This window comes from Phoenix dactylifera, chromosome 10, assembly GCF_009389715.1.
Source record: "Phoenix dactylifera cultivar Barhee BC4 chromosome 10, palm_55x_up_171113_PBpolish2nd_filt_p, whole genome shotgun sequence".
In the NCBI taxonomy this organism is placed as follows: Eukaryota; Viridiplantae; Streptophyta; class Magnoliopsida; order Arecales; family Arecaceae; genus Phoenix; species Phoenix dactylifera.
The window spans coordinates 8,108,794-8,134,862 of record NC_052401.1 but is presented as its reverse complement, the minus strand read 5'-3'; the positions used below and the strand labels follow the sequence as shown (position 1 = coordinate 8,134,862).

The 26,069-nt window shown below is 38.4% G+C and overlaps 1 protein-coding gene and 1 pseudogene across 1 annotated transcript; one reads left to right on the top strand and one right to left on the bottom strand.

Annotated features, from left to right (window-relative positions):
- Positions 1 to 716: 716 nt before the first annotated feature.
- Positions 717 to 15,149, top strand: LOC103715862 (annotated as a pseudogene).
- Positions 15,150 to 22,165: 7,016 nt separating this feature from the next.
- LOC120112239 (protein DDB_G0276689-like) lies at positions 22,166 to 23,312 on the bottom strand (the record flags this gene model as incomplete). The annotated part of the gene is made up of 1 exon (XM_039131106.1): positions 22,166 to 23,312. A coding segment is annotated over exon 1 (948 nt), but the record flags the coding sequence as incomplete, so codon positions are not given.
- Between the last annotated feature and the right edge of the window lie 2,757 nt (positions 23,313 to 26,069).

Genomic DNA, 26,069 nt, shown 5'->3' with positions numbered 1-26,069 from the left:
ATTAGGCTAACTACGGACCGATCGTGATGTTTTTGATTAGATTTAAATAGATTTGAACTCTTAGCCTAACGAAAACGTTTACAAATAACAGGACAAGTAGTGGAGTTACACTCATGCTTGTGACTTTATATATATATATTATATTCTGTTACTTAAGTATTCTTCATATTCAATTTTTATAATTTTACAACTATTCTAATCAAAACCATGTCTTAATCCAACTAGCACCCCAAGAAGCTTCTCCTAGCTTGCCAGTTGGCCAGGCCTTCGAGGTTAAGTCGCAAGCCTGTCCGAACCAGTAGCAGGCATCACCCTCGGTGCCCCATCCGCACCTCGACACGTGTCCACTATTCATCCCTCCATTTCCTCGCTACCCGGTTAGATATCCCTCGACTCTAAAAGATTTTTTCCCTCTCCCATCCAAAGGCTCATACAAGTCCCCAGCTCAATTCCCAGAACGCAACGCATCTGACGTGGGATTACCTGATAAGTTAAGTTCACATATTCTGTCGGCCAAAAGGAAGCCACGTGACAGATAGATCGTTTTGTTAAATATTTTGGGTAGTGTAGCTTTCCTAGCCTATTTAACCCCAATTGCGAGAACGCGAAGCCGACGAGGGACCAAAAGATACCCCGCGTTAAAATAAAAATGATATAGAATAAAATAACACAAGCTAAGCACTCTTTTCATCTCTCGTTCTATAAATAGCAAAGGAAGTCTCTTTCTTCTCTTCTCCCAACCAGAAGCTTTTCCCCAGCTTTCTTAGCGTCTTCCATCGTCCTTTGAGAGAGAGGAGGACAGGAGAGAGAGAGGTGAGAGAAGAGAAGATGGGGAGGGGGAGGGTGGAGCTGAAGAGGATCGAGAACAAGATCAATCGCCAGGTGACCTTCGCGAAGCGGCGGAACGGACTCCCAAGAAAGCCTACGAGCTCTCCGTGCTCTGCGACGCCGAGGTCGCCCTGATCATCTTCTCCAACCGCGGGAAGCTCTATGAGTTCTGCAGCAGCTCCAGGTAGTGGGCAGAGAACGCGAACTCGGTGAAAAAAGAGCGAGGAAAAAGCTTCTTTCTTATGCTTTTTTTCTTGTCTGGATGTTTTGTTATCTTTCTTGGTTTTGATCTACTTTCGGTTTTAGATCTCAGGGAGAGGGGATGCTCTTGTTGCGGTTCTTGTGCTAGGTTTCCATTTTGGTGAACAATAAAAAGGAAGTCAGATCTACTAAAAAAAAGAAACTGGTGATCTATAAAAATCGGAACTTTCTGGTTTTTAATTATATTTTTCTTCTTCAACTGATGATCGGAGCCATCTAGGGTTTGTAATGAGTTAGAGAAGGATCAGATCTGTGGAAAGATGGTGTTTTGGTTGCACCAGCTCTGGCTTTATGGGTTAGGGTTTCTAGTTTCTTCTCAGATCCGTTGTGTTCTTTGTTTAATTTCCTTTAATCTCTTTCTTTCACTCTTAGATGGGTTTCGGTAGTTTTTTCCTTCATTAAGCTAGGATTTGTGTAGTCTTTTGGGCAGTTGTGACGAATAACACGCTAGCTCTCGACGTCTGCTCATAAATTCTAGGTTTTTCTCTCCTCAGATCTTCGTCGTGAATCTTTTGGAAAGTTTTATAGTTTGCTTGCTGTGTCATATTTCAGCTTGTGAAATTTATGTAGTGCAAAACGGTTTACGCTTTCTTTTTTTTTCTGATAATCTTTAAGCTTTCTTCGAGGTAAAAAAAAAAAAAAGGAAAAAAACTAAAAGAAAGGGTCTTATCTAGTTATGAGAACATGAAACCTAGGTCGAGATATCATCAGTCATGTCTTTTGTGAAAAAAGGTTGGTTCGTTTTCAAGTCTTCCACGTATTCTTCAGTTATTTTCTGGTCCTAAGGTTGTGTGGGTTTTTGTATGTGGATTACATATGTACATGGTAATAACCATACGTTTGAAGCTTGTGATCTATAATCTCTGTATGGTCGTTTCCATACTCGAGACTTTCTGAGTTGACCATTACTTAGGCTCTAATTCCTAGTATTTCTCTAGTTTTCCATGTCATTTCTGGTGCTTGTTGCGCAATAAATTACATTGAAGCTTTATGATGTGATTCTGATTTTGCTCTAATGAGTTTTTAGAGTCTCAGATTTTCAAATCCATCAGTAATTTAACATATATATAAGATTTTCATCAGCAATGTTGGATTTAAGAATTATCATCTGGTGAAATTATTTTGAATGTAAGATTTCATATGTAACAATTCCCAAATTGGAAAAAAAGGAGGAAGTCATGCTCAAAAGATGATTTTCAGATTGTTTCTTCTGTTTGCCCTTCCATTTTTTTCCTGGAAAGCTAGATTCTGCAATTCTTGTTCTTCTTCCTCTTTCTATTCTTCAAAAGATACTCTGACCTCCAAGTCACTTTTCATTTTAGATCTCATGACTATCCTTCTGATCAACTTCTTTTTATGTAATACCATTGTTGGCCGTTCTACTCATCGTTTTTTCTTCCCACTTCCTTGCCAATGGTTCTTCATGATTAGCAAGAAATTAAGGTACAACATATTGATGGTTTTCTAAGAATGAAAAGTGAACTTCAAGGAGATTGTTATTCACAAAAATTCATATAGGAGAGAAGTATTGGCAAAAGGCAGGTTAATATATGCATATTTTCTTGTAACTCTCAAGTTAATAGCTTTGATATTGGAGTTTGATGTCATAATTTTATATGGGTAGATGGTAAACTTCAAGGAATTTTTATGTGGTACCTTATACTAGAAGATGTTTGATGGAGATCTCCTTCTAATGTCTAATGTTTCATGCTTTTTTTTGAGGAATCTAATGTTTTATGCATTAGATTTTGTGCTTTATCCTGAACTTTCCCCCACCTATTGTCTATATCCTGAACTTCATGAGCTTGTTTATCTTATATTTTAAGTTACAGATTTAGATTCAATTATGTTATATGATGCCAAGCAAAGAGCTCATAGTGTAATTCTTTTCACTAGATGTTCACAATGTGCTTGTTATGGAAGTGTTTCTTTCAAGTGATAGGCCTTCCACACTTGAGTGTCTGGCAAATCTTAGTGAAACAATGCCTTTAACTCATTTTTCATAATTTCTCTAGAAATTTCTTTTTTACATATGCATATATAGAAGTATTTAGCTTGAATTGGAATCATTATACTTGCATCTTATTTGATCTTTTCACTCTTTTTTGTCTTGTTTTCCATCATTTTAGTTTTATAGAGGTTGATGCTGCACCTGCATTAATTTTGTATTGTGATGTTATTTCGTAGAGATCTAGAGCTCCAATGTTCTTCATGGTGGGCCAAATAAATAATAGATTAGTTGGCATTGAACAAGCACTTCAGGAGAGCCAAGATGTAATATATGCCACTATCAAAGACTTGTGAAGGTCACTCAGATATAGAACCTATTGGCACAAATTGTGACTTTAGCATGTGATGGTGATTAGTATGAGTTAGAAGCAAGCTTGGCTTCCAATTTTATAACGACTGTGGAGTGTGGAGCCTTAGGTTTTGGACAATATCCTATTCATTTCATGGATGATGGATAGCTGCCAACTTTTTGTATTGTTTTATCTTTAGTGGAGGATCAATGAAGTGACAATTAACACGAAAATTTTGTTCTTGGTGGGTTAGCGACCCCGAAGGAGTACATAGCTACTCAAAATCAGATGCATTCATAAATTTAAGAGGTATGAAAATTTGTCAACCAAAACTAGCAACTAATTATTTGGGTAAGCATGTACTTAATTAGAACATATGAGGAAGGACATTGGGAGAAATGGTAAATTGAAAGTGTTGAAAGAGGAGGAAAAACAATTGAAGGAATAGTTCTTGATCAGCCCAGGACCTGCTATTGAACTTCCTCATTTGTAAAACTCTCAACTATGCTCGGATTAGTTTGACAATTTCTTGTCAGATTATTTGAAATGGTTAGTCAAGAATCCACATTTTCTATTCAATGTTGGAATGCAAACACAACAATTTTTGTTTTAGATGTACAAAGTGTTCATTTTCCTCATCCATTTTCCCCTAACCTCATAATAAATACTTTCTAGGTCTTTTATGCCATATGTTATACTTTTGGAATGAAATAAAACTTTAACACACAGACATCATTCCAATTTCTTAAAACCATATATAATAATGAGAATTTGCATGGCAAGGCAATGGAGTCAGAAAAACTCAAATGGTAAGTCCAATATTTTGCCAAATGCAGAGTTGTATTCTTGGTCTTATTATATATAGCAGCTATATGGAGTCTTTTCTGCAGAAGGAAAAGAAGCTAGAGAGTCATCTTTAACCTTCTAAAAAAATTGTTATAGTTTCACTTACAGAGACTAGGATTGGTTAGCAAAGTCCACTAAGTCACTATATTTATATATTTGACAATGTAAGAAGACATAACTATAATAATAAAGTAAGAACTTTTGAGTTTTCTTTCAACTTATCTTCACCTCCATTGTCTACAATTGGTATGCTTGAGTGGATTTTTAAGAGAAAGCCCAAGGTTTATGAACATTGGAAAATAATAGAGGCAAACAATTGGTATGCTTGAAGGCAAACAATTGAACAATGGAAAATCCAAAATTGTGCTTTCTAGTGAAGAACTTTTTTTTTATAATAATGTAGGTGGGGAAAATTAAGCATTTTTTTGTCTGAAAGATTGAAAATATGCAAAATCTAAGGTATTTAAAGGCCAATATTGCAATTTGCAAAGAGAATGATTATTACACTCAAAGAAAGATCCTATACAAATAAGAAAGATCATTATCCTTCTCTGGAATTTGTTGTATCGAATGCATTGATGGTTTTATAGAAGTGAAAAAGTAGTTAACCCTATTTTCAAAGTTAATTGTGATATATTTAGAGAAAATCAATTGTCTGAATTTGTAAGGCCTCTTGGAGTTGGCATAAGAGTCCAAGTGAAAGCCTCATCTTCATCTTAATTCATGAACTCAATAAATTATCTATAGACATTGTCTATCTTCTTTTCAACAAGTATGATTTCTTTGTGAATTCTCTTTTTATGGCATCATGGTTAACAGTGAGAAAACTAGAAAGTCAAATTTGGATGATGCTTAACTATTTTCAGGTATACTATACCTTCATTTTTTAAGAGGAGAATAATATAGAAAGTCTCCAAGTTAGTACCAAGTTAGTATGTCCTCATAAAAAATATTTAACAATGTAAAACTATCATTAATTGGATATTTTGAATTTTGTTTCCTTATCTCCTCCTCCATCATATACTACAAGTTGAGACAAAGAATCATACATAACAATGAAAGACTCCCCACAAATCAATGAAAGTATGGTTTTTTGGCCATATGAAGTGGATAAATATTTTGTTTAACTATTATCTTTATTGAAGCAGTATCTACAAACCTAGGACAAATAAATTTGTGGTACAAATAACTTAAGATTCTTATAATGATGATAAGACTAACAAAGTCATAACACTTCATGCAATGGAAAGTTGGGAGATCCTTGATGAAGTATTGCTCACTTAACTAACAAAGTCACTAAATTATCTTATTCATTGTATTTAATGTAAATATTTATTATTGTTATGACAATATAGATACTTTAAAGAAATGTTAAAATTATTGTTTATTTAGCTTGAATTTGTGTTAATATTGATACATGAGTAGTTCTACTTTTTGAAGAAAGTATATTTTTAGAAAGTATTTGTGCACTTATTTTCTATTATTTCAGTTATACAGTGAAACATAGTCCTAAAGAGATAACATACATTGTCACCTAAATGACATGTATCTACTTTTTATTAATTGGGCTTTCTATGATACCTCAGTAGATATAATTACTTTTGGTAATTCTCATTATGAGGTGATATCATGTAATGCTTTTAGAATAAACTAATCTTTTTATCTTGATGATATTAATACAATTAGAGGTACAAAAGAGAATGTATTTACTTAAAAGATGTTTGATGGCTTTGTAATTATATTATCCAGAAATTTTCTTTATACATTCTAATAGAGAATTTTATTTTTAATTATATCTCCATCTAATTTTTATTAATATTTGGTCTAATGAATGCTTATCTTTTGAATATAGTATGTTGAAGACACTTGAAAGGTACCAAAAATGCAACTATGGTGCACCAGAGGACTAATATTGTGTCAAGGGAAACTCAGGTAAATGGGATAAAAACTATCTTTCTTTTTCAGCTTAATTTAAATTGAAATTTTTGTTAGTTCAATTTCTATTTGTAGTGAGATTCCATCTTTTTTTCTATGTTTATTTTCTCCTTAAGGCCATTCAAGCAAACTGGTTAATTGGTAAGTATGGTCTATTGGTATCTTTAATTTTTTTTTTTGAATATATTTACCTTTAATGTACATATAAATATATTTTTCTTTTTTTTTTTCTTAGACAGCATAGCTCAAAACTTGATAATAAGTACATAAATAAGTAATTTGAAAAAAAAATTTAAAATGATAACAATTGGAACTATTTAAAGTTTTATCTTGGGTGTGGATTCTACATAATATTTAACTCTTTGTGTTATGTTTTATCATTATCAAATATACTTAAAATTGAATGCAAGATAAAAAATCAATTTGCAGAGACATGTTCTAAAGCTGAAGTAATATGCTTGAATTTAAAAATTGAATTTCTTTTGATATATAAAGTTCTACTAGGTTTTCAAATTATTGAGAAATTCCAAGTGGAAGGTATTCCTTTGGAGAATACTTCAAATATCTTAACCAAGATTTGCTAGGCAGAACATTGAATTTTTATTTTCATGTAAAAATTATCTTTTATTAGTTTGCCATCAATAGACATTCAAATTAATGAAGAAGGCAACTTTCTAAAATATGTATATTATTTGGACATTTAATTCTTGAATTATTTAAAAAATAAGCTTACCATTATTTTAGAAATTACAATGTAAGGGAGTAATTGATTATAAAGAAGATCAATTCACACGACTTTAGGATTTTTTTAATTTCAAGTTCATAGCCCTTAATATGAAATTATTCATGATGAATTGTATACTAATAGTCTTACATATTGGAACAAGGTTTAAAGCTTATATTGAGGCAATTATTCAATAAAAATTGAAGCTTGAGGTCAACATATGGCAGGTAATTTAAATATAACAAATAATTGAGTTGAATGATAGAATAAGTGCATGATAATACTAGTAATGTTATGTAGAGTTTTTTATTAAAAAAAGATTAGGTTCTTAAATTTTTACTCCTTTTATTGAACTTTATTCCAATTTATACCCCTTAATATGAATCATTCATGATGCAACTGTATATTACTAGTTCCCCATATTGGAATAAGGTCTAAACGTTATGGCTATACTATGAGTTATTAAGAAAAGATTGAAGTCTGTATCAGCATATTATTCTTTTTGTAGTCTTTGGCTGCCATCCTTTTTTTATTTACATTTTCTTCCATGATCTTCATAGATGAATTAAAAAATTATATTTCCAAAGTGATCAATATTCTTAATTTTAGTTTTCATAATAATTACTTTTTTGGTCTGTCTTTCATTCTTTTCTTTTTCATATCTACTGTCTTATTTCTTAGGTTATCCAAATTCAGTTACTTAGGTCTGTCATATTTTTACTATTCAAGTTTTCCCGACTTATAGTTGAAGTTAGCATTAATATTGATAAAATTATAGCACACTCTATGATCATTCTAGATGATGTAATATTTATTGATTGATAAATAAATATATAAATTCTTGTGCAGTAAAAATATGGAGGATAAGGGCTTACAAAATCAGCTTTACAAATAAAATACATAAAAAATAATTTTAGTAAAAAATAAATAAAGTAATATTCCATTCAAAATTCATGGATGAGATTATAAATGAAGATATGTATAATAGAATTGTTGCTAGTTGGATAAAGTGTACATATACATTTTGAATCATATATGTTGACTCATACTTCGGAATTTAAAAAAAATATTTAGAGAAATATAAATATATATAGAAAGAAAATAAAAATATAAAATTATATATTCATAGAAAATAAATTGAGATGAAAATATAGAACATTATATCCTATACATTATATGTTATGAAAGAAAATATTTATAGACATGACCATATATCCTATAGCATTATATTTTAAATATATTGGATATAAATGGTATGTAAAAGAACGAGTTGAATATAGAAGAAATAAAAATTATTGAGATGGAGTGTGATAAGAGTAGGAAGAAGAGTGCATTAGAATAATTGTAAGAGTTACATTTATTTAAGGATGAAGGTAAGGGTTTCCTCAGATGAAATGTACAACTTACGGAGATTGGACTTTTTAGGATATATAGAAGAAAAGTGCCAAGACACATAAAGAAAGAGATGTAATTTAATTTTTGTTGAAGGATTTAGAAAGTAGGATAAAACTTAAGATATCATCAATGAAAGTTGTAAGGACATGGAGAAATTTTGAAATAGCTATCAAGATATTCTTGAATAAAATGCTCCAATGAGTATTCATAAGGCTGATCCAAGTAATTAGGATAGAGCTTGATGATTATGGTTTGCTATCCTTTTACTTGGATCTAATGCCTATTTTCATCTTTGTCTATCAAGATTCTTTGGAGCTTAAACATAAAGATTTAAAGAAGGAGTTTGATAAGTCAATTATGAGGGTAGACTTGAGCTTAATCTTTGTTACTAATATTTCAAAATCCAAGAAATAAAAATTGGGTGGAAGTCCCAAGTTAAAGTAACATTTTCTACACTCAAATTTTAATGTTCTAGAAAGAAAATTAAAAGGACAAATATTTTCTTAGAAGAAATAAAAATTATGCACCAACTCGTTGTTGTGGAATAATAGAAAACTTTTATTTTGTTACAGCTGCAAGAATTTTTTCTTAGAGAAATCTTATAAAAGTTGAAGCTACCTTCTCTAAAATGCATGATTGAGCAAATCTAAGATGATGACATTCTAAGAATCTATAAATATTAGAAAAAAAAAATCATATAAGGTGAAAAGATTTAGTTTTTGGGAAAGAATACAAAGAAACAGAATGATGTAGAGGAAGATCAATATATTTGAAAAAATCTTAGAAGTGTCGTGGGATGAACTTTTAGAAAAGGTAAATTATTTATGTTATTTTGATTGTGTATATATTTTCTAATGAAGTAGGAATGGTAAGAAAATGCAATTTACTTGTTATAGAGTTGATTTAGGATCGTCTGAATGATACTAAAATATTGTTCAAAGATAAAAGAAATTTTGAGTAAGAGGGGGATACTATGAAGAAGTTATAGAATTTGAAGAGCTTCTAGATGGTTGGATATGCTTTAGAAAACATATATAACCTTTCTTGTTCTCTTTATCGAGTAGAGAAAATATAATTATTTGGTGAGAGAGATATGAGATAAGTCATAAGCTATATTTTGTACAAAGATCCTAATTCTCTATATATAGAGATAAATTTTTTCATGCAAGTCTATTATTGAGTTAAGAAAGAAATATTCAAGATATCCAGTAAGCCCTTCTATTTGGATAACGAGCATCCTTTTAGACAATAGATATCCAATTATCATTAGTTTTTCACGTATTTTTGTATTTTTCTTTTTTTTTTAAAAAAATATATATGATTTTTTTAATTTTGGCTACCTTTTCCTCATGCTCCACTGTCATAATAATGCATGGATATATTATACATTTTAAAGACTAGAGATGGACGCTTATATGGCAAAAGGTTTTAATAATATTTCATCCTATTACAATGGACCCCATCAAAATAATTATTGAAAACATTATTGACCATTATAATGAATTTTTATTTTTCTTAAAAAGCAATATTAAAATAATCATTGGTAATGAATGTTTACAATGGTGTTGTAATGGGAAATAATGGATAATATTGAGAAAATATAGAATTCACTTTCATTAGATAAAGTATTATTTTTTGGACTAAATAATCATTTTTGGAGAAATTTTAGGTAAAAAATGAATTTAAAAAATAATATTTATTCAAATGAAGGTACAATTAAAAGATATTGATCATTGTTAAATAATAGAAAATGATGAAAAAATGCCATTATTTTTTATATTATCTTATCTCAATAACCCTTAATTATTATTTAAGACCACCGAGTGGGCAAAGTTAGTGAAAGTTTGTATAGACTAATGAGCTAGCTATTATATGCGCCCAAAGGCCAACAGTAGTATTTAATGTGGCTTATTGGAGTAACAAAATTGCTCATTCAGTCACAAGAAAGCAAATGAATTATGGATAAAATGTTATATCAAATATAAGACTTTATTCTTGGTGATGCTTCATTATGTTTCATAGTCTAAATGGCTACAACTCGAGTGGGTTGATGGGTTGAAAACAACTCTAACTTATCCAACCCGATCTTGGGTTAGGATATCTCTAGCCTTTAACCAACCTAATCCAATCTCAAGCTAAATTCCGATTAGATTAGCTTAGATGGGTTTAGTTTGTACCATCTTAATTGGGTTAGATTTGGCTTGAATAGATATTTTAAGATAGAAAATGTTTTAGATTTTTTTGTTAGATTAAATATCTATTGAATTGAGATATCAACTGTCATCAATTTCAATGATATACTTACAAATAATTAACATGACTCCAAATATAAATATATAAATATATAAATGATCTATATAAAATATATTTTTTATCTATAAATAATTGGATTGGTTTACTGCGAACCCTAACCTAGCTACTTGAGATCGAGTTGGGATATTTATTCCCAAATCCAATCCGAATTATAAAATTTCACTCTAACCCCATGCAATGAATGGGTTGGAGGGGCATGTTTAAATTGGTTGAGTCCTAATAAAGTTGCACCCCCTAGTAATCTAACTAGCCCATAGTTTCAGAACCTTTTCTTTATATATCTTTTTAACTATCATCTAGATCTTTTTAATAGAAAGAAATTAGCAAATTTATTATATTATTACTCAGGAGTAGAATTAGACAAAGACTATTTTGGGTTTTTCTGATGTATTGAAAACTAGTACGCTTCATCTTTTACTATTCGAATAGCAGTAGTGTCCAAATATTACATATCAAGTTGTGGCACTTCTTACATAAAAGTATGAACTCTAACATAGCATTAAATTATGTTTCAATCTTTGTTATTAAAAACACTTCAATAGATCCAACTGATTGTTCATTAAACATGTACAAGCATACATATTTACACATAATCTACTTGCAACTGGTGTGTATTCTTATATTTAATTTCCTAAATTTTGTTTGTCAATTTTTTTCCGGACACCTGGATGCTTTGATGCTAATGTGGCCACATAACATTCGGTTCAAGGAAAACCTTTTTTTTTTTATATGTTCTTGTAACTTCTTTTGGATGTAATCTACATCACATCATATATCTAGCAATTACTAATATCGTTGGAAGTGGGGTTTTAGAGACGGCCAGAGCGTTGTGGGCTTGGCCTTAACCGTGATGGGTTAGACTAAATTATTTGAGAAAATGTTTTTAGACTAAATTTTATAGGTAAGAATATGTTGCTTGAGTTGATTCAGGTTTGGCTTCCCTTAAGCTTGAATGGAAACCATTCTAGATCTCAAAAAACACGCACACAAGATGCAATAAACATATTCTAACTCATCATAGGTTAATATATATTGTCAATTTGACATATGCTGACTACTAAATGTATCATAACTAGGTTGGCGATGGAAGGACCTATCATGACTTATGTTAGTTTACACATTTCCTCTCTGCGTAAATCAACCTGAAACTTTTTTTAAATGTTTCTTTGAACTCTGCCATGGGCCAGGCAAAGTTGTCCTTTTTCAGAAATGGTTCAAATGTGTCGTAGAATGATCAAGAGGCTTCCATGGATATCCCTAACGACTTGCTAAAAGGGCCAAATTCAGCTAATGTATAATTCAGTCCCCGTTGAAATGGTTTTCACCCGAAAAAGCTTATAGCAAATTTCCTAACTCTGGTTGATCACCTCATTTTTTTGGCCATTCTACATAAAAAGCGAGCATTATGAAACCTAGTATAGTCCTAATTCAATCCAGAAATATACTAGTAAAGTGAGACTTGGGGATATAGTGCATATGAAAATTCATGGCGGGTTGTCACCCTTCAAGTCATCTAGGCATCAAGAGGATTTTTGACATTAAAGGGTGCAACTTCTGTGTACTGGCGGACGACTACAAAGATGTAGTCACTTCTCCTGGCTTTCTTGAAACATCCAGTGATGAAGTCCATTTTAACACCACATGAAGGCACTCTAGCAATCTGCCAAGTGTTGATAACAATTTGTAACATTTAGGTATTAGTAAGCTTTTAAGAACTAAGACGGGTGGAAGGCCTGGCTGAAATTGGTTGCGACGGGGATATTAGTAGGTGAACTATATGCTGTGACAAGAAGATTTGAATACTCTAAACGTTATCACTTGTAATGGAAATAAGGGATACAAAACAGATCATCACTAGCAATTTCCTTGTGATACAACTTTTCAGATTATGTGAACCTTGTGCACTGGGGAAGACTAATCTACTTTTTTTGATGGCGCAGAGTAGTCAGCAGGAGTATTTGAACTTAAAGCACGTGTTGAAGCATTACAGAGATCACAAGGTGGGATTTCTTCCTCATTGATGATTTCAGTCTCTTCTATGCTCTGCAGAATTAAATGCAAATCTATATTAGCCTGAGTACTTGAAGACCAATAATGGCATCCTTATTTGTGTTCTTAAACCCCTGCAACTCCAGAAATCTCCTTGGTGAGGACTTGGGGGCCACTCAGCAGCAAGGAGCTTTGAGCAGCTTGAGCGGCAACTAGATGCATCATTGAAGCAAATCAGATCAACAAGGGTACTGTATATATTTCTTTCCCCACGCAGAATGTTTAGCATACAATGTCAAAGGTTCATAATTTTCTCTAATATAAACGCTTTTTCGGCTTGAGAAAAGTTACTGCATTAGTATCGCGGTTGAAGTCCCCTCCTACTCCCATGATGAAAAATAATGTCTCATTTATTTTAACGACCACATTTGTGAAGCTGGTGAATGCTTCATATATGGATAATTTTTCATAATTGAAGGTCAGCTAGTTCCTAGTTTCTGTAAAATAATATAGGATATATTTACCTTGTCGGGGCTACTTAAGCAACTCATACTGACCAATTATCTTCTCACAGACCCAATACATGCTCGATCAGCTTTGCAGATCTTCAACGAAGGGTATGGTTAATGCAATCAAACAGCTTTAAAAAGCACCTTTTTTTCATTCCACCATTTCCTTCCTACTACCATTGTTCTTTCTTGCAGGAACAAATGCTCTGTGAGGCCAACAAAAGTCTAAAGCGAAGGGTAAGGAGGCTGTTGTACCGAGAGCTCTAATATGAATATTCTAGGTACATGGATTGGTTTTACTAGTAAAACTTGGAAGCTTATTATTAGATTTTTCTTATGGATGTGGCAGCTGGAGGAAAGCAACCAGGCTACTCAGCAAGCAAGTTTTGGGGATCCCAATGCTCATGCAGTGGGCTATGGCCGGCAGCCGCCACAACCACAGGGAGATGGATTCTACCAACCGATAGAGTGCGAACCAACTCTCCATATCGCGGTACCTTCTTCCAAGTGCCAGTTCTTCTTTTAGTTTTCTTCTCCATACATGAGAAAATGGCTCTATCCTTTGGAATAAAAATCACCCCAACTAACCTGTTAAAAGGGTCATGTTAAGAATTTGGAAGTATGTCAGCCACCTTGACCAAGAAAAGCAATGCTTTAAGGTCTGATCTCTACCTCTTTACTTGCCGATATGGTGGGATCCATTGGTAGGTTGCATGTGGTTCTGGCTACCAATGCATGGGAAATGCCCCCCAAAAGAGATCTAAAAATGACGGCCTACTCACAGAAAAAGGTGGATGATAATATCAGCCTCAGCTGGATCTTCTATTTCTTTGAGACTGCTGTCTGTTTTGGAACTCCTTCGTGGGTATTCAAAGCATTGCATGGCTGTTCCAATCTTATTGATCGCTGAACCGCTCCCCTTAACATGCCTCGCCCACCATCTTTTTCAAATCAAAAATGTGGCTCTGTTCTTTCAGACTCAAAGGACACTTGGTCTTGCAAACCATTTTGTCAACTTAAATCGAGAATCCAGTAGCCTGTGCTCCAGTATACCTTGGAAGCCTATCACGCAAACAAATTCGATTCATTACTGAAGAACAATAATCACTGCATACCTGTTGATGGAAAGTAATGGAAACCACTTTTAACTCCAAACACTTAATATCAGGAATTACTTCATGCCGCAAAAATATAACGTTGCATTGTAATGTTGGGTAGTGGTTCTAACTCAAAGAGCTTCACATCATAATCCATAACATATTCAGGCTACTACAAGAATTTGGCAACTTGTGATCCAAGAATGTATTATGAACTGGTGACCTAGACAATGCGACGAGATGGTTTAAAGTTTTAGATTTGTACAAGATATATGGCTGTGGTATCTGGTCTCCAATCACAAGAATTATGAACTGGCAGTACAAGTGCATGCTTTTAAGATATGATAATCCCCATTAATGCTTTAATTTAAAAATAACATGGTTTTACACTTACCGCAAAGGAAAAAGCTCAAGATTTTTTCGTCCTTTCATGCTCCAGTCCACGAAATGCAAACCCAAGTGTTCAGATTACCTCTTCCAAATATTCTAGCAAACTACTTCATGAAAATGAAATCTTTCCTAGATGACCAGTCATGGTGTCAGAAACATCTATCTGCCACTCTTAATCTATTTATTTTTAATCAGGGCACTTTGTTATTTTTCCTGCAGGTATCATCCAGAACAAATAACGATTGCTGCAGCGCCTGGCCCAAGTGCGAGTAATTACATGCCAGGATGGCTTGCCTGAGGACAGATAATTGATTTACCTCTGCTTGTGTCCTCGGGGCATGTTGTGTGTTATACGACAATAGACACTTGCACTCCATGCCTTAATTGTAATGATCTGTAAATTGGTAACTTCCGTTGTTTCTAGTAAGACAATATTGTCTACAAACCTATTCTATTAAAAACTCCTTGAAATGGAGCTATTCTGCTACTGTATCCCGAGATTTTTTGTTCCCAGATTCATGCTTAATTTTCTATATCAGTGTCTTGGAAGTAGGACTTCTTATATTTGGGTGGTAATTTTGATCAGCCTGTTTTAGTTGTAGGTACAAGTAAGCTGATAGTTAGGTTATCATCTTGTTAGACAGGCATTTTTTCACCTGGTAATAATCTGTCACGCTGAAATCTTATTATGTAATATGGAATCTATATGCAAATATTCATCTGTTGAGGCATGCCTAGGTTCTGAGGACATCCCCTAGAGTCCAATTCTGGTGTTGGGTCCCTAATAGATAAATTGGGTTGGCACAGTGTATTAACTTGGTCTGGCACAAGTTAGCCGTCAGAATCTCAGATGTTTTAGTGCTCTGCTCCCCTATCCATTGAAAATTACTTTTGTTTTTTTAAATGCAGTGATTTCTGGCTACATTCAGATTTACACATATGACTCCCGGAGAGATGGTTGGGGAGGGTTGATATTTAGTGGCACTGTATCTGTCACGCCCCCGAAACCCATCACCCGGGTCCGGCACGCGACCGGCCGCATGATCCCTAGAGCAATGCCCTAAAGATCATGCAAGGCCTATGATAAACAACAATTCAAATAATTCCAATAATTCCAATAAATGCCAAAATCAAAGATTAATGGAATTCAATCAAATCCAGCTACAATGTACTGATTTATTACATAATTTCAAATGTCCATAAATCAAAGATAAATTGACTTCTAACTATCTAGCAGTCTGAATCCAGATCGAGCTCACTTCTTGTCCCATCCGACAGATTCTACGAATCCAGTGCCTCTGAAAAAAAATGTAAGTGTAGTATGAGCTTTTCCAGCCCAGTAAGAATCCCAACAGCCACACACAACAAAATCATAAAATAATCAAGTATCAAAATATATATCATTTCATCATTTCAAAAGCTCAACAAACAACAAATATATGTAATCAGTACATATACACAAATCCTTTTTCACATTATGTGATCCATTCCCATATTACTCAAATTCCAAAGTTTTCAAACTTTTCATTTCTGGCGTTGGACTAACCAAGATCATGTCCCAGTCCAAGACTGTACAAATCCCACGCATAAGCTCGTGGCAGCTATCCCACGCGTAAGCCCGTGGAGGCTATCCCACGCATCAGCTCGTGGCCGCTATCCGTAAGCCCGTGGAGGCTATCCCACGCGTAAGCCCGTGGAGGCTATCCCACGCATCAGCTCGTGGCCGCTATCCGTAAGCCCGTGGAGGCTATCCCACGCGTAAGCCCGTGGAGGCTATCCCACGCATCAGCTCGTGGCCGCTATCCGTAAGCCCGTGGAGGCTATCCCACGCGTAAGCCCGTGGAGGCTATCCCACGCATCAGCTCGTGGCCGCTATCCGTAAGCCCGTGTAGGCTATCCCACGCATCAGCTCGTGGCCGCTATCTCATGACAAGGTTAGTCCAACCCATATTACATGTCCAGTTTTACATGTTCGATCACATTCCCATCACATCACATATTTTCATAAATTTTCAAAAATATGTTATTTCTTCCCAAATGAATATATCTCAATATATTCATTAAAAACAACATGCACGCCTCATAGGTGCCGCATCAACACATAAACAATAACAACATAATAATGAAAATATGTTGATAAACATTCATCTCATATGTGTCATATCAGCTCACAAGCAATAACAACACAACCGTAAAATAAATCCAACCAAAATGTCAATATATGCATAGAAGTGCTCAGATGTAGGGATTCTTACAGAAATTGTAGACTGACTCAAACACAGTCCGAATCACAACCTACGCGCTGGGGTGCTGAGTCCCCTGATCAAAACCTCCTGGCACCGCTGTCTCCTCCCCTACAGCATCAATCACAAATCACAAACTAAATCATTTAATATTAAAATATTCTGAACTATAATTCTCATCTGCTATGGGGTCCATCACCAGGTCCCCAAACATCTCAATCCCTCCAGATCTAGGGCAATCGGGGTGGCCCGACTCCCACTCCGTACCACCGGCCCATGTCGTCGCCAGCCGTGGCCGCTGCCACGCCGGCGACGATGGCCAGTCCCGATGAAAAGACCAAAAGAAGGGTGGATGATAGAGAAGGGTTCTTCCTCCACCTCTTTGGTCCAAGGGCAACAGTCGGGGTGGCTGTGCCCTCACCTCCCCACCCTCGACCACCATTGGCCGAACCATCGCCGGCCGCCCCTGCTGCAGTCGCCGGCGATGGTAACCGGCTAAGAGAAAGAGAGAGGAAGAAGTCTCTTCCTCTTCTTCTTTTTCTTCTTCTCTTATTACTATTATTATATTATTATTTTCCCTCCTTTTTCTTCTTCTTCTTCTTCTCCTTCTTCTTCTTTCCAACCGACACAGACCCCTCCCCCTTCCTCCATTTCTTCCACGAAAGGCCACCGTGATGGTGGCTCGGCCCCCAACCGACGACAACGACCGTGGCTCTCACCGTCGTCACCGGCCGGCGGCCAACCGACGAGAGGAAGAGGGAAAGGGGATGGGATCACGAGGGAGAGAGCCTCAGATCCACACTTCCCATCTTCCGTTAACCCTAGAAATCCCCCCTCAACCAACCCACACCAACACGGCCAACCCCATCGCCATAGATTCCGGCCAATCCCGGCGGCCGGTGGTGGCGAAATCCAAAAGAAAGGGGCCGAAACAGGGGTACCCTGTTTCGGATCCCTCTTCGACGGCTTCACCGGCCAAATCTCCAATCCAACACCTCCCAAAATTCAGAAATGGAACGCAAAGGAAGGGAACCAAGCTTACCTCGGTCCGGCGGCGTGCTCCGGCGACCTTTCCGGCGAGAGATGGGTGGAAGAATCCGTGAGCAACCCGGATTAAAAAAAAATCACCGAAGAAAAGAGGAGGGTTTCCCTGCGGCCGGCCGGATCTCGGGTCTCCGGCGCTCGTCTCCTCTCCGGTGTCGCCTCTCCAAGCCGCCGCCGCCGTCGTCCCCCCCCTTCTTCCCCCTCTCTTCCACGATCGTGCCCTAGGCACGATCGTGATAAGGGGGTTGGGCCCGGTCTTTTCGGGCCGGCCCAACCGCCCCTTTTTTTTTGTTTTCTTTTTTTTTTTTTTTTTTTTTTTCCTATTTTGGGGGTTTTACATTCTCCCCTCCTAAAAAAAATTTCGTCCGCGAAATTAATGTACCTGGAATACCAAAGAGTTGAGGATGTTTGGCTTTTATTTCTTCTTCGAGCTCCCAAGTGGCCTCTCTTTCGGAGTGGTTGCTCCATTGCACCTTTACATAAGGAATGGTCCGACGTCGCAACACTTGATCTTTTCTGTCCACAATCCGTACCGGGTACTCATCATAAATCAGATCCTCATGCAGACTTATAGGCTCAAAATCTACCACATGGTTCGGGTCCGAAATATATTTCCTCAGCATTGAAACATGAAATACATTATGCACACTTGATAAAGCTGGTGGTAAAGCCAAACGATATGCCACTTCTCCAACTCTGTCCAAAATCTCGAACGGACCAACAAACCTAGGGCTCAATTTGCCACGAATTCCGAACCTCATCACACCTTTAGTAGGAGATACTCTCAAGAAAACATGATCGCCAACCTGAAACTCCAGTTCTCTTCTCCTATTGTCAGCATAACTCTTTTGTCTACTCTGAGCTATAAGGAGCCGTTCTCTAATCACCTGTATCTTATCCACAGTTTGTTGTACTATCTCTGGACCCAATACTTTTCTTTCTCCCACATCATCCCAACAAATTGGAGATCGGCATTTTCTGCCATACAGTGCCTCAAAAGGAGCCATCTGAATGCTGGCCTGATAACTATTGTTGTAGGCAAACTCAACCAGCGACAAATGACTATCCCATGCACCACCCAAATCCATGACACAAGCCCTCAACATGTCCTCCAAGATCTGAATAGTGCGCTCCGACTGTCCATTAGTTTGTGGATGAAAAGCTGTACTGAAGTCCAGTCTTGTACCAAGAGCTTTATGAAGGCTCTTCCAAAATTGTGACACAAATCTAGTATCTCTGTCAGATACAATTGAAACTGGAATCCCGTGCAGCCTCACAATTTGCTCTATGTACATACTTGCCAATTTCTCCAAAGAAAAACCAACTCTAAAAGGCAAGAAATGTGCTGACTTGGTTAGTCGGTCAACAATCACCCACACTGCATCATTACCCCGAGGAGTCTTAGGCAAAGCAGTCACAAAATCCATGGTGATATGTTCCCACTTCCACTGAGGAATGAGAAGAGACTGTAGTGGTCCAGCAGGCCTCTGATGCTCAGCTTTCACTTGCTGACACACTAAGCACTGTGCAACATATTGAGCTATATCTCGCTTCATGCCACTCCACCAAAATTTTTCCTTCAAGTCCCGGTACATTTTAGTACCTCCTGGGTGCACTGTATAAGCTGAGTTATGGGCCTCATCAAGAATCTCTTTCTTCATTTCTGGCACGTTTGGCACACATACCCTGCTCCCGAATCTTAAAGAGCCATCTTCATGCACCCGGAATTCTGACTGCACACCTGACTCTACTGTTTCTCTGATCTTCTGTAACTCTGGATCCTCTCTCTGAGACATCCTGATCCTTTCAATCAGAGTAGGTTGCACTGTGAGGGTAGCCAAATGTATCTTAGGATCATGTAACCGTATCTCAATCCCTGATCTCTCCAAGTCTAATACAATATGCTTCTGTGTAGTGATCAATGCTGCCAGTCCACTTGAGGATTTCCTGCTCAAAGCATCAGCCACTACATTTGCTTTCCCTGGATGGTAACTAATAGTCAGGTCATAATCTTTCAGTAGTTCTAGCCATCTCCTTTGCCTCAAATTCAGCTCCTTCTGTGTGAAGATATACTTCAAACTCTTATGATCTGTGAAAACCTCACAGTGTTCTCCATACAAATAATGCCTCCATATCTTCAGAGCAAAAACTACCGCTGCCAACTCCAAATCATGTGTAGGGTAATTCTGTTCATATGACTTTAACTGTCTAGAGGCATAAGCTATCACCTTCCCATTCTGCATCAGAACGCATCCTAGTCCTTTACGAGATGCATCACTGTATATGGTGAAGCCTTCTGTTCCAGATGGAATAGCTAGCACTGGGGCTGTCACCAGACGCTTTTTCAGCTCTTGAAAACTCTGTTCACAGTCATCTGTCCATTCAAACTTTACTCGCTTCTGAGTCAAGCGACTTAGAGGCATGGCAATACGGGAGAATCCCTCAACAAATCTTCTGTAATATCCAGCCAATCCCAAGAAGCTGCGCACTTCAGTTACATTGGTAGGTCTACACCACCCAACCACTGCCTCCACTTTCATTGGATCAACAGAGATACCTTCTTTGGAGATCACATGCCCAAGAAAAGAAATACTATCCAACCAGAACTCACACTTTGATAGCTTTGCATACAACTTCTTTTCTCTAAGAATTTGCAATACTACCCTTAGATGTTCTTCATGTTCCTGTGAGCTCTTTGAATACACCAAAATATCATCAATGAACACCACTACAAACTGATCTAAATAAGGTTTAAATATCCGATTCATAAGATCCATGAAGGCAGCCGGTGCATTCGTCAAACCAAAAGGCATGACCAAAAATTCATAATGCCCGTATCTGGTCCTGAAAGCTGTCTTAGGTACATCCTCTGCCTTTATTTTCAATTGGTGATAGCCAGAACGAAGATCAATCTTCGAGAAAATCTGAGCCCCTTGCAGCTGATCAAACAAATCATCAATCCTTGGTAGTGGGTATTTATTCCGTACTGTCACCCTGTTTAGTTCCCGGTAGTCTATACAGAGTCGGAGGCTACCGTCTTTCTTTTTCACAAATAATACAGGAGCGCCCCAAGGGGATACACTAGGCCTGATAAAACCCTTATCCAGTAACTCCTGTAGTTGTTCCTTCAGCTCTTTCAATTCAGCTGGAGCCATTCGATATGGAGCCTTTGAAATTGGTCCAGTGCCAGGAATCAAGTCGATGGAGAATTCAATCTCCCTATCAGGGGGTAATTCTGGCAATTCATCTGGAAACACATCTGGAAATTCTGCCACCACAGGGATATTCTCTAACTTGGGCTCCTCTTTCTGGGTATCTAACACAGCAGCTAAGAATCCTTCACAACCTTTTGTGAGAAGCTTCTTAGCCTGTAAAGCTGAGATTAATTTCATTTGATGAGGTGACTTGCTACCCACCAACCCAAACACTGGCTGACCAGGGATCTGAAACTTGATCGTTTTCTCAAAACAATCAACAGTAGCATGGTATGCTGCCAACCAGTCCATTCCAAGAATCAAATCAAAGTCATTCATCTCTAAGACCAACAAGTCTGCATTCATTTCCCTGTCCTCAACGCCCAAAATACAGTTCTTGCAAACTGAATTAACTAATATAACATCTCCACTTGGCGTTGAGACACAAAGATCAAATTCTAATGGCACTGGTGATATTTCAGTATTCTTTCTAACAAAATTGGCCGATATGAATGAGTGGGTAGCACCAGAGTCAAATAATACATTTGCATCATATGACATTAACCTAATCATGCCTGTACATAGTCACAAGGCACCTAATCACAATCTTTATCCATACATGCACAAACATATATAACCCAACCAAATTTATGACATGCCAAACAAGAGAGAGTATTAGGAATGGATTTAGTACCTGTCACCACTGAATTAGAAGCCTTGGCATCTTGCTCTGTGAGTGCATAAACCCGACCCTGGGTCCTAGGCCTCTGCTGCCCTCCCTCTTGTTGTTGTCCCTCCTGAGGTGCTCGATTTCCAGGGGCTCTCTGAGAAGACTGAGGTGCCTGTCGCCTCTGCTGTTCCTTCCCACTAGGACAAACAACAGCCTTATGCCCTTCTTGACCACAAGAAAAACATGGCCCCCCAATCCAGGTGCAGTCTCGCTTAAGATGAGGTCCTCCACAGCGGTAGCATCTAATAGCACCTCGAGCTTGTCCTTTATCTCTGGTGACAACTTGATTCGGTTTCTGATCCTTTGACTTGAAGGGTCTACTATTTTGGCTCGGAGAATCAGTGGATCGAAACCTTTTCTTCATATTCTTTTCTCTGGCAGCCTGGGCATTGTCAAGCCCTTTTTCTATCACCAAGGCTTTGTTAACCACATCTTTATAACTGGACAGTTCAAATGCAGCGACTTGTTGTTGAATCCTTCCCCTGAGCCCATTTTCAAATTTCCTTGCTCGATCACTTTCCTCTGATATCAAAGTCGGAGCATATCGGGACATCTCTTCAAACTTTGCTGCATACTGAGCAACTGTCATATCACCCTGCTCCAGTCGGTCAAACTCCCTATATTTTTGGAATCGGATACCCTGGGGAAAATACTTCTCATGAAAAACCTTTTTAAATTCCTCCCAAATGAAGGGGGCATCATCCGGACCAAGCTTCCCTTTCTCCATCTCCCACCAGTCAGCTGCCTCACCCTGTAACATAAATGTGGCAAAAAGAACTTTCTCCTCATCAGGGCACCTCAGAGCTTGAAAGACTTTCTCCATCTGTTTCAGCCAGCTCACAGCCTCCATCGGGTCAGCTGTACCTTTAAATGCTGGGGGTGCATACCTCTGAAAATCCAACAGACTGACTCGGTGCTCCGGCTGAGCTGTAGTGCCTTGGAACTGTTGTTGCTGCTGTTGTTGATACATAGCTTGCTGCTGCTGCAACTGTTGCTGCAAGAACTGTTGCTGCACCTCTACCATCCTCATTATGTCTTCCCTGGCAGCAACTTGCTGTTGCACCATCATTTGCATCAACTGTGAAGCACTTATCGTCTCCTCATGCTGAATACTTGGTCCTTCGGATGTCCCAATCTCCGGAGCTCCCATCTCTGGAGTACTACCAGTAGGGTCCATAGTGTGCTCCTGCTGTGGCACACTCCGAGTCGGCGTGGATGAGGTATCTTCCTGCTGTCCAGAGGGTGCCCAAGCCGTGGAGCCATCTGCAAATCGGGTCGGCTTTCGGGCACGCCCTCGACCACGCCCTCGCGCCATATCAACCTACACAATTTTTCCAGCATCAAGATCATCAGATTAAGAAAATTTCGCATCCTTCATATGCTAATCACACCATTTAATATCTTATGCATTTAGTGATTTTCCCCACTCAGGCTTACTCGAGCCTAAACCCTAGGATTCATAAACCTTAGGATACCTTAACCTTAAGCTCTGATACCACTCTGTCACGCCCCCGAAACCCATCACCCGGGTCCGGCACGCGACCGGCCGCATGATCCCTAGAGCAATGCCCTAAAGATCATGCAAGGCCTATGATAAACAACAATTCAAATAATTCCAATAATTCCAATAAATGCCAAAATCAAAGATTAATGGAATTCAATCAAATCCAGCTACAATGTACTGATTTATTACATAATTTCAAATGTCCATAAATCAAAGATAAATTGACTTCTAACTATCTAGCAGTCTGAATCCAGATCGAGCTCACTTCTTGTCCCATCCGACAGATTCTACGAATCCAGTGCCTCTGAAAAAAAATGTAAGTGTAGTATGAGCTTTTCCAGCCCAGTAAGAATCCCAACAGCCACACACAACAAAATCATAAAATAATCAAGTATCAAAATATATATCATTTCATCATTTCAAAAGCTCAACAAACAACAAATATATGTAATCAGTACATATACACAAATCCTTTTTCACATTATGTGATCCATTCCCATATTACTCAAATTCCAAAGTTTTCAAACTTTTCATTTCTGGCGTTGGACTAACCAAGATCATGTCCCAGTCCAAGACTGTACAAATCCCACGCATAAGCTCGTGGCAGCTATCCCACGCGTAAGCCCGTGGAGGCTATCCCACGCATCAGCTCGTGGCCGCTATCCGTAAGCCCGTGGAGGCTATCCCACGCGTAAGCCCGTGGAGGCTATCCCACGCATCAGCTCGTGGCCGCTATCCGTAAGCCCGTGGAGGCTATCCCACGCGTAAGCCCGTGGAGGCTATCCCACGCATCAGCTCGTGGCCGCTATCCGTAAGCCCGTGGAGGCTATCCCACGCGTAAGCCCGTGGAGGCTATCCCACGCATCAGCTCGTGGCCGCTATCCGTAAGCCCGTGTAGGCTATCCCACGCATCAGCTCGTGGCCGCTATCTCATGACAAGGTTAGTCCAACCCATATTACATGTCCAGTTTTACATGTTCGATCACATTCCCATCACATCACATATTTTCATAAATTTTCAAAAATATGTTATTTCTTCCCAAATGAATATATCTCAATATATTCATTAAAAACAACATGCACGCCTCATAGGTGCCGCATCAACACATAAACAATAACAACATAATAATGAAAATATGTTGATAAACATTCATCTCATATGTGTCATATCAGCTCACAAGCAATAACAACACAACCGTAAAATAAATCCAACCAAAATGTCAATATATGCATAGAAGTGCTCAGATGTAGGGATTCTTACAGAAATTGTAGACTGACTCAAACACAGTCCGAATCACAACCTACGCGCTGGGGTGCTGAGTCCCCTGATCAAAATCTCCTGGCACCGCTGTCTCCTCCCCTACAGCATCAATCACAAATCACAAACTAAATCATTTAATATTAAAATATTCTGAACTATAATTCTCATCTGCTATGGGGTCCATCACCAGGTCCCCAAACATCTCAATCCCTCCAGATCTAGGGCAATCGGGGTGGCCCGACTCCCACTCCGTACCACCGGCCCATGTCGTCGCCAGCCGTGGCCGCTGCCACGCCGGCGACGATGGCCAGTCCCGATGAAAAGACCAAAAGAAGGGTGGATGATAGAGAAGGGTTCTTCCTCCACCTCTTTGGTCCAAGGGCAACAGTCGGGGTGGCTGTGCCCTCACCTCCCCACCCTCGACCACCATTGGCCGAACCATCGCCGGCCGCCCCTGCTGCAGTCGCCGGCGATGGTAACCGGCTAAGAGAAAGAGAGAGGAAGAAGTCTCTTCCTCTTCTTCTTTTTCTTCTTCTCTTATTACTATTATTATATTATTATTTTCCCTCCTTTTTCTTCTTCTTCTTCTTCTCCTTCTTCTTCTTTCCAACCGACACAGACCCCTCCCCCTTCCTCCATTTCTTCCACGAAAGGCCACCGTGATGGTGGCTCGGCCCCCAACCGACGACAACGACCGTGGCTCTCACCGTCGTCACCGGCCGGCGGCCAACCGACGAGAGGAAGAGGGAAAGGGGATGGGATCACGAGGGAGAGAGCCTCAGATCCACACTTCCCATCTTCCGTTAACCCTAGAAATCCCCCCTCAACCAACCCACACCAACACGGCCAACCCCATCGCCATAGATTCCGGCCAATCCCGGCGGCCGGTGGTGGCGAAATCCAAAAGAAAGGGGCCGAAACAGGGGTACCCTGTTTCGGATCCCTCTTCGACGGCTTCACCGGCCAAATCTCCAATCCAACACCTCCCAAAATTCAGAAATGGAACGCAAAGGAAGGGAACCAAGCTTACCTCGGTCCGGCGGCGTGCTCCGGCGACCTTTCCGGCGAGAGATGGGTGGAAGAATCCGTGAGCAACCCGGATTAAAAAAAAATCACCGAAGAAAAGAGGAGGGTTTCCCCGCGGCCGGCCGGATCTCGGGTCTCCGGCGCTCGTCTCCTCTCCGGTGTCGCCTCTCCAAGCCGCCGCCGCCGTCGTCCCCCCCCTTCTTCCCCCTCTCTTCCACGATCGTGCCCTAGGCACGATCGTGATAAGGGGGTTGGGCCCGGTCTTTTCGGGCCGGCCCAACCGCCCCTTTTTTTTTTGTTTTCTTTTTTTTTTTTTTTTTTTTTTTTTTTTCCTATTTTGGGGGTTTTACAGTATCTGCTAGTGCTTGTACATGGCTAGTGATTGAGATGTAAACAATCATGTATTGCATCAGTGGTAAGGCAAGTTCTTTTTAGTGGCCTAACTCCTTGATATCTTTGACCATTCCATAGTTCATGCTT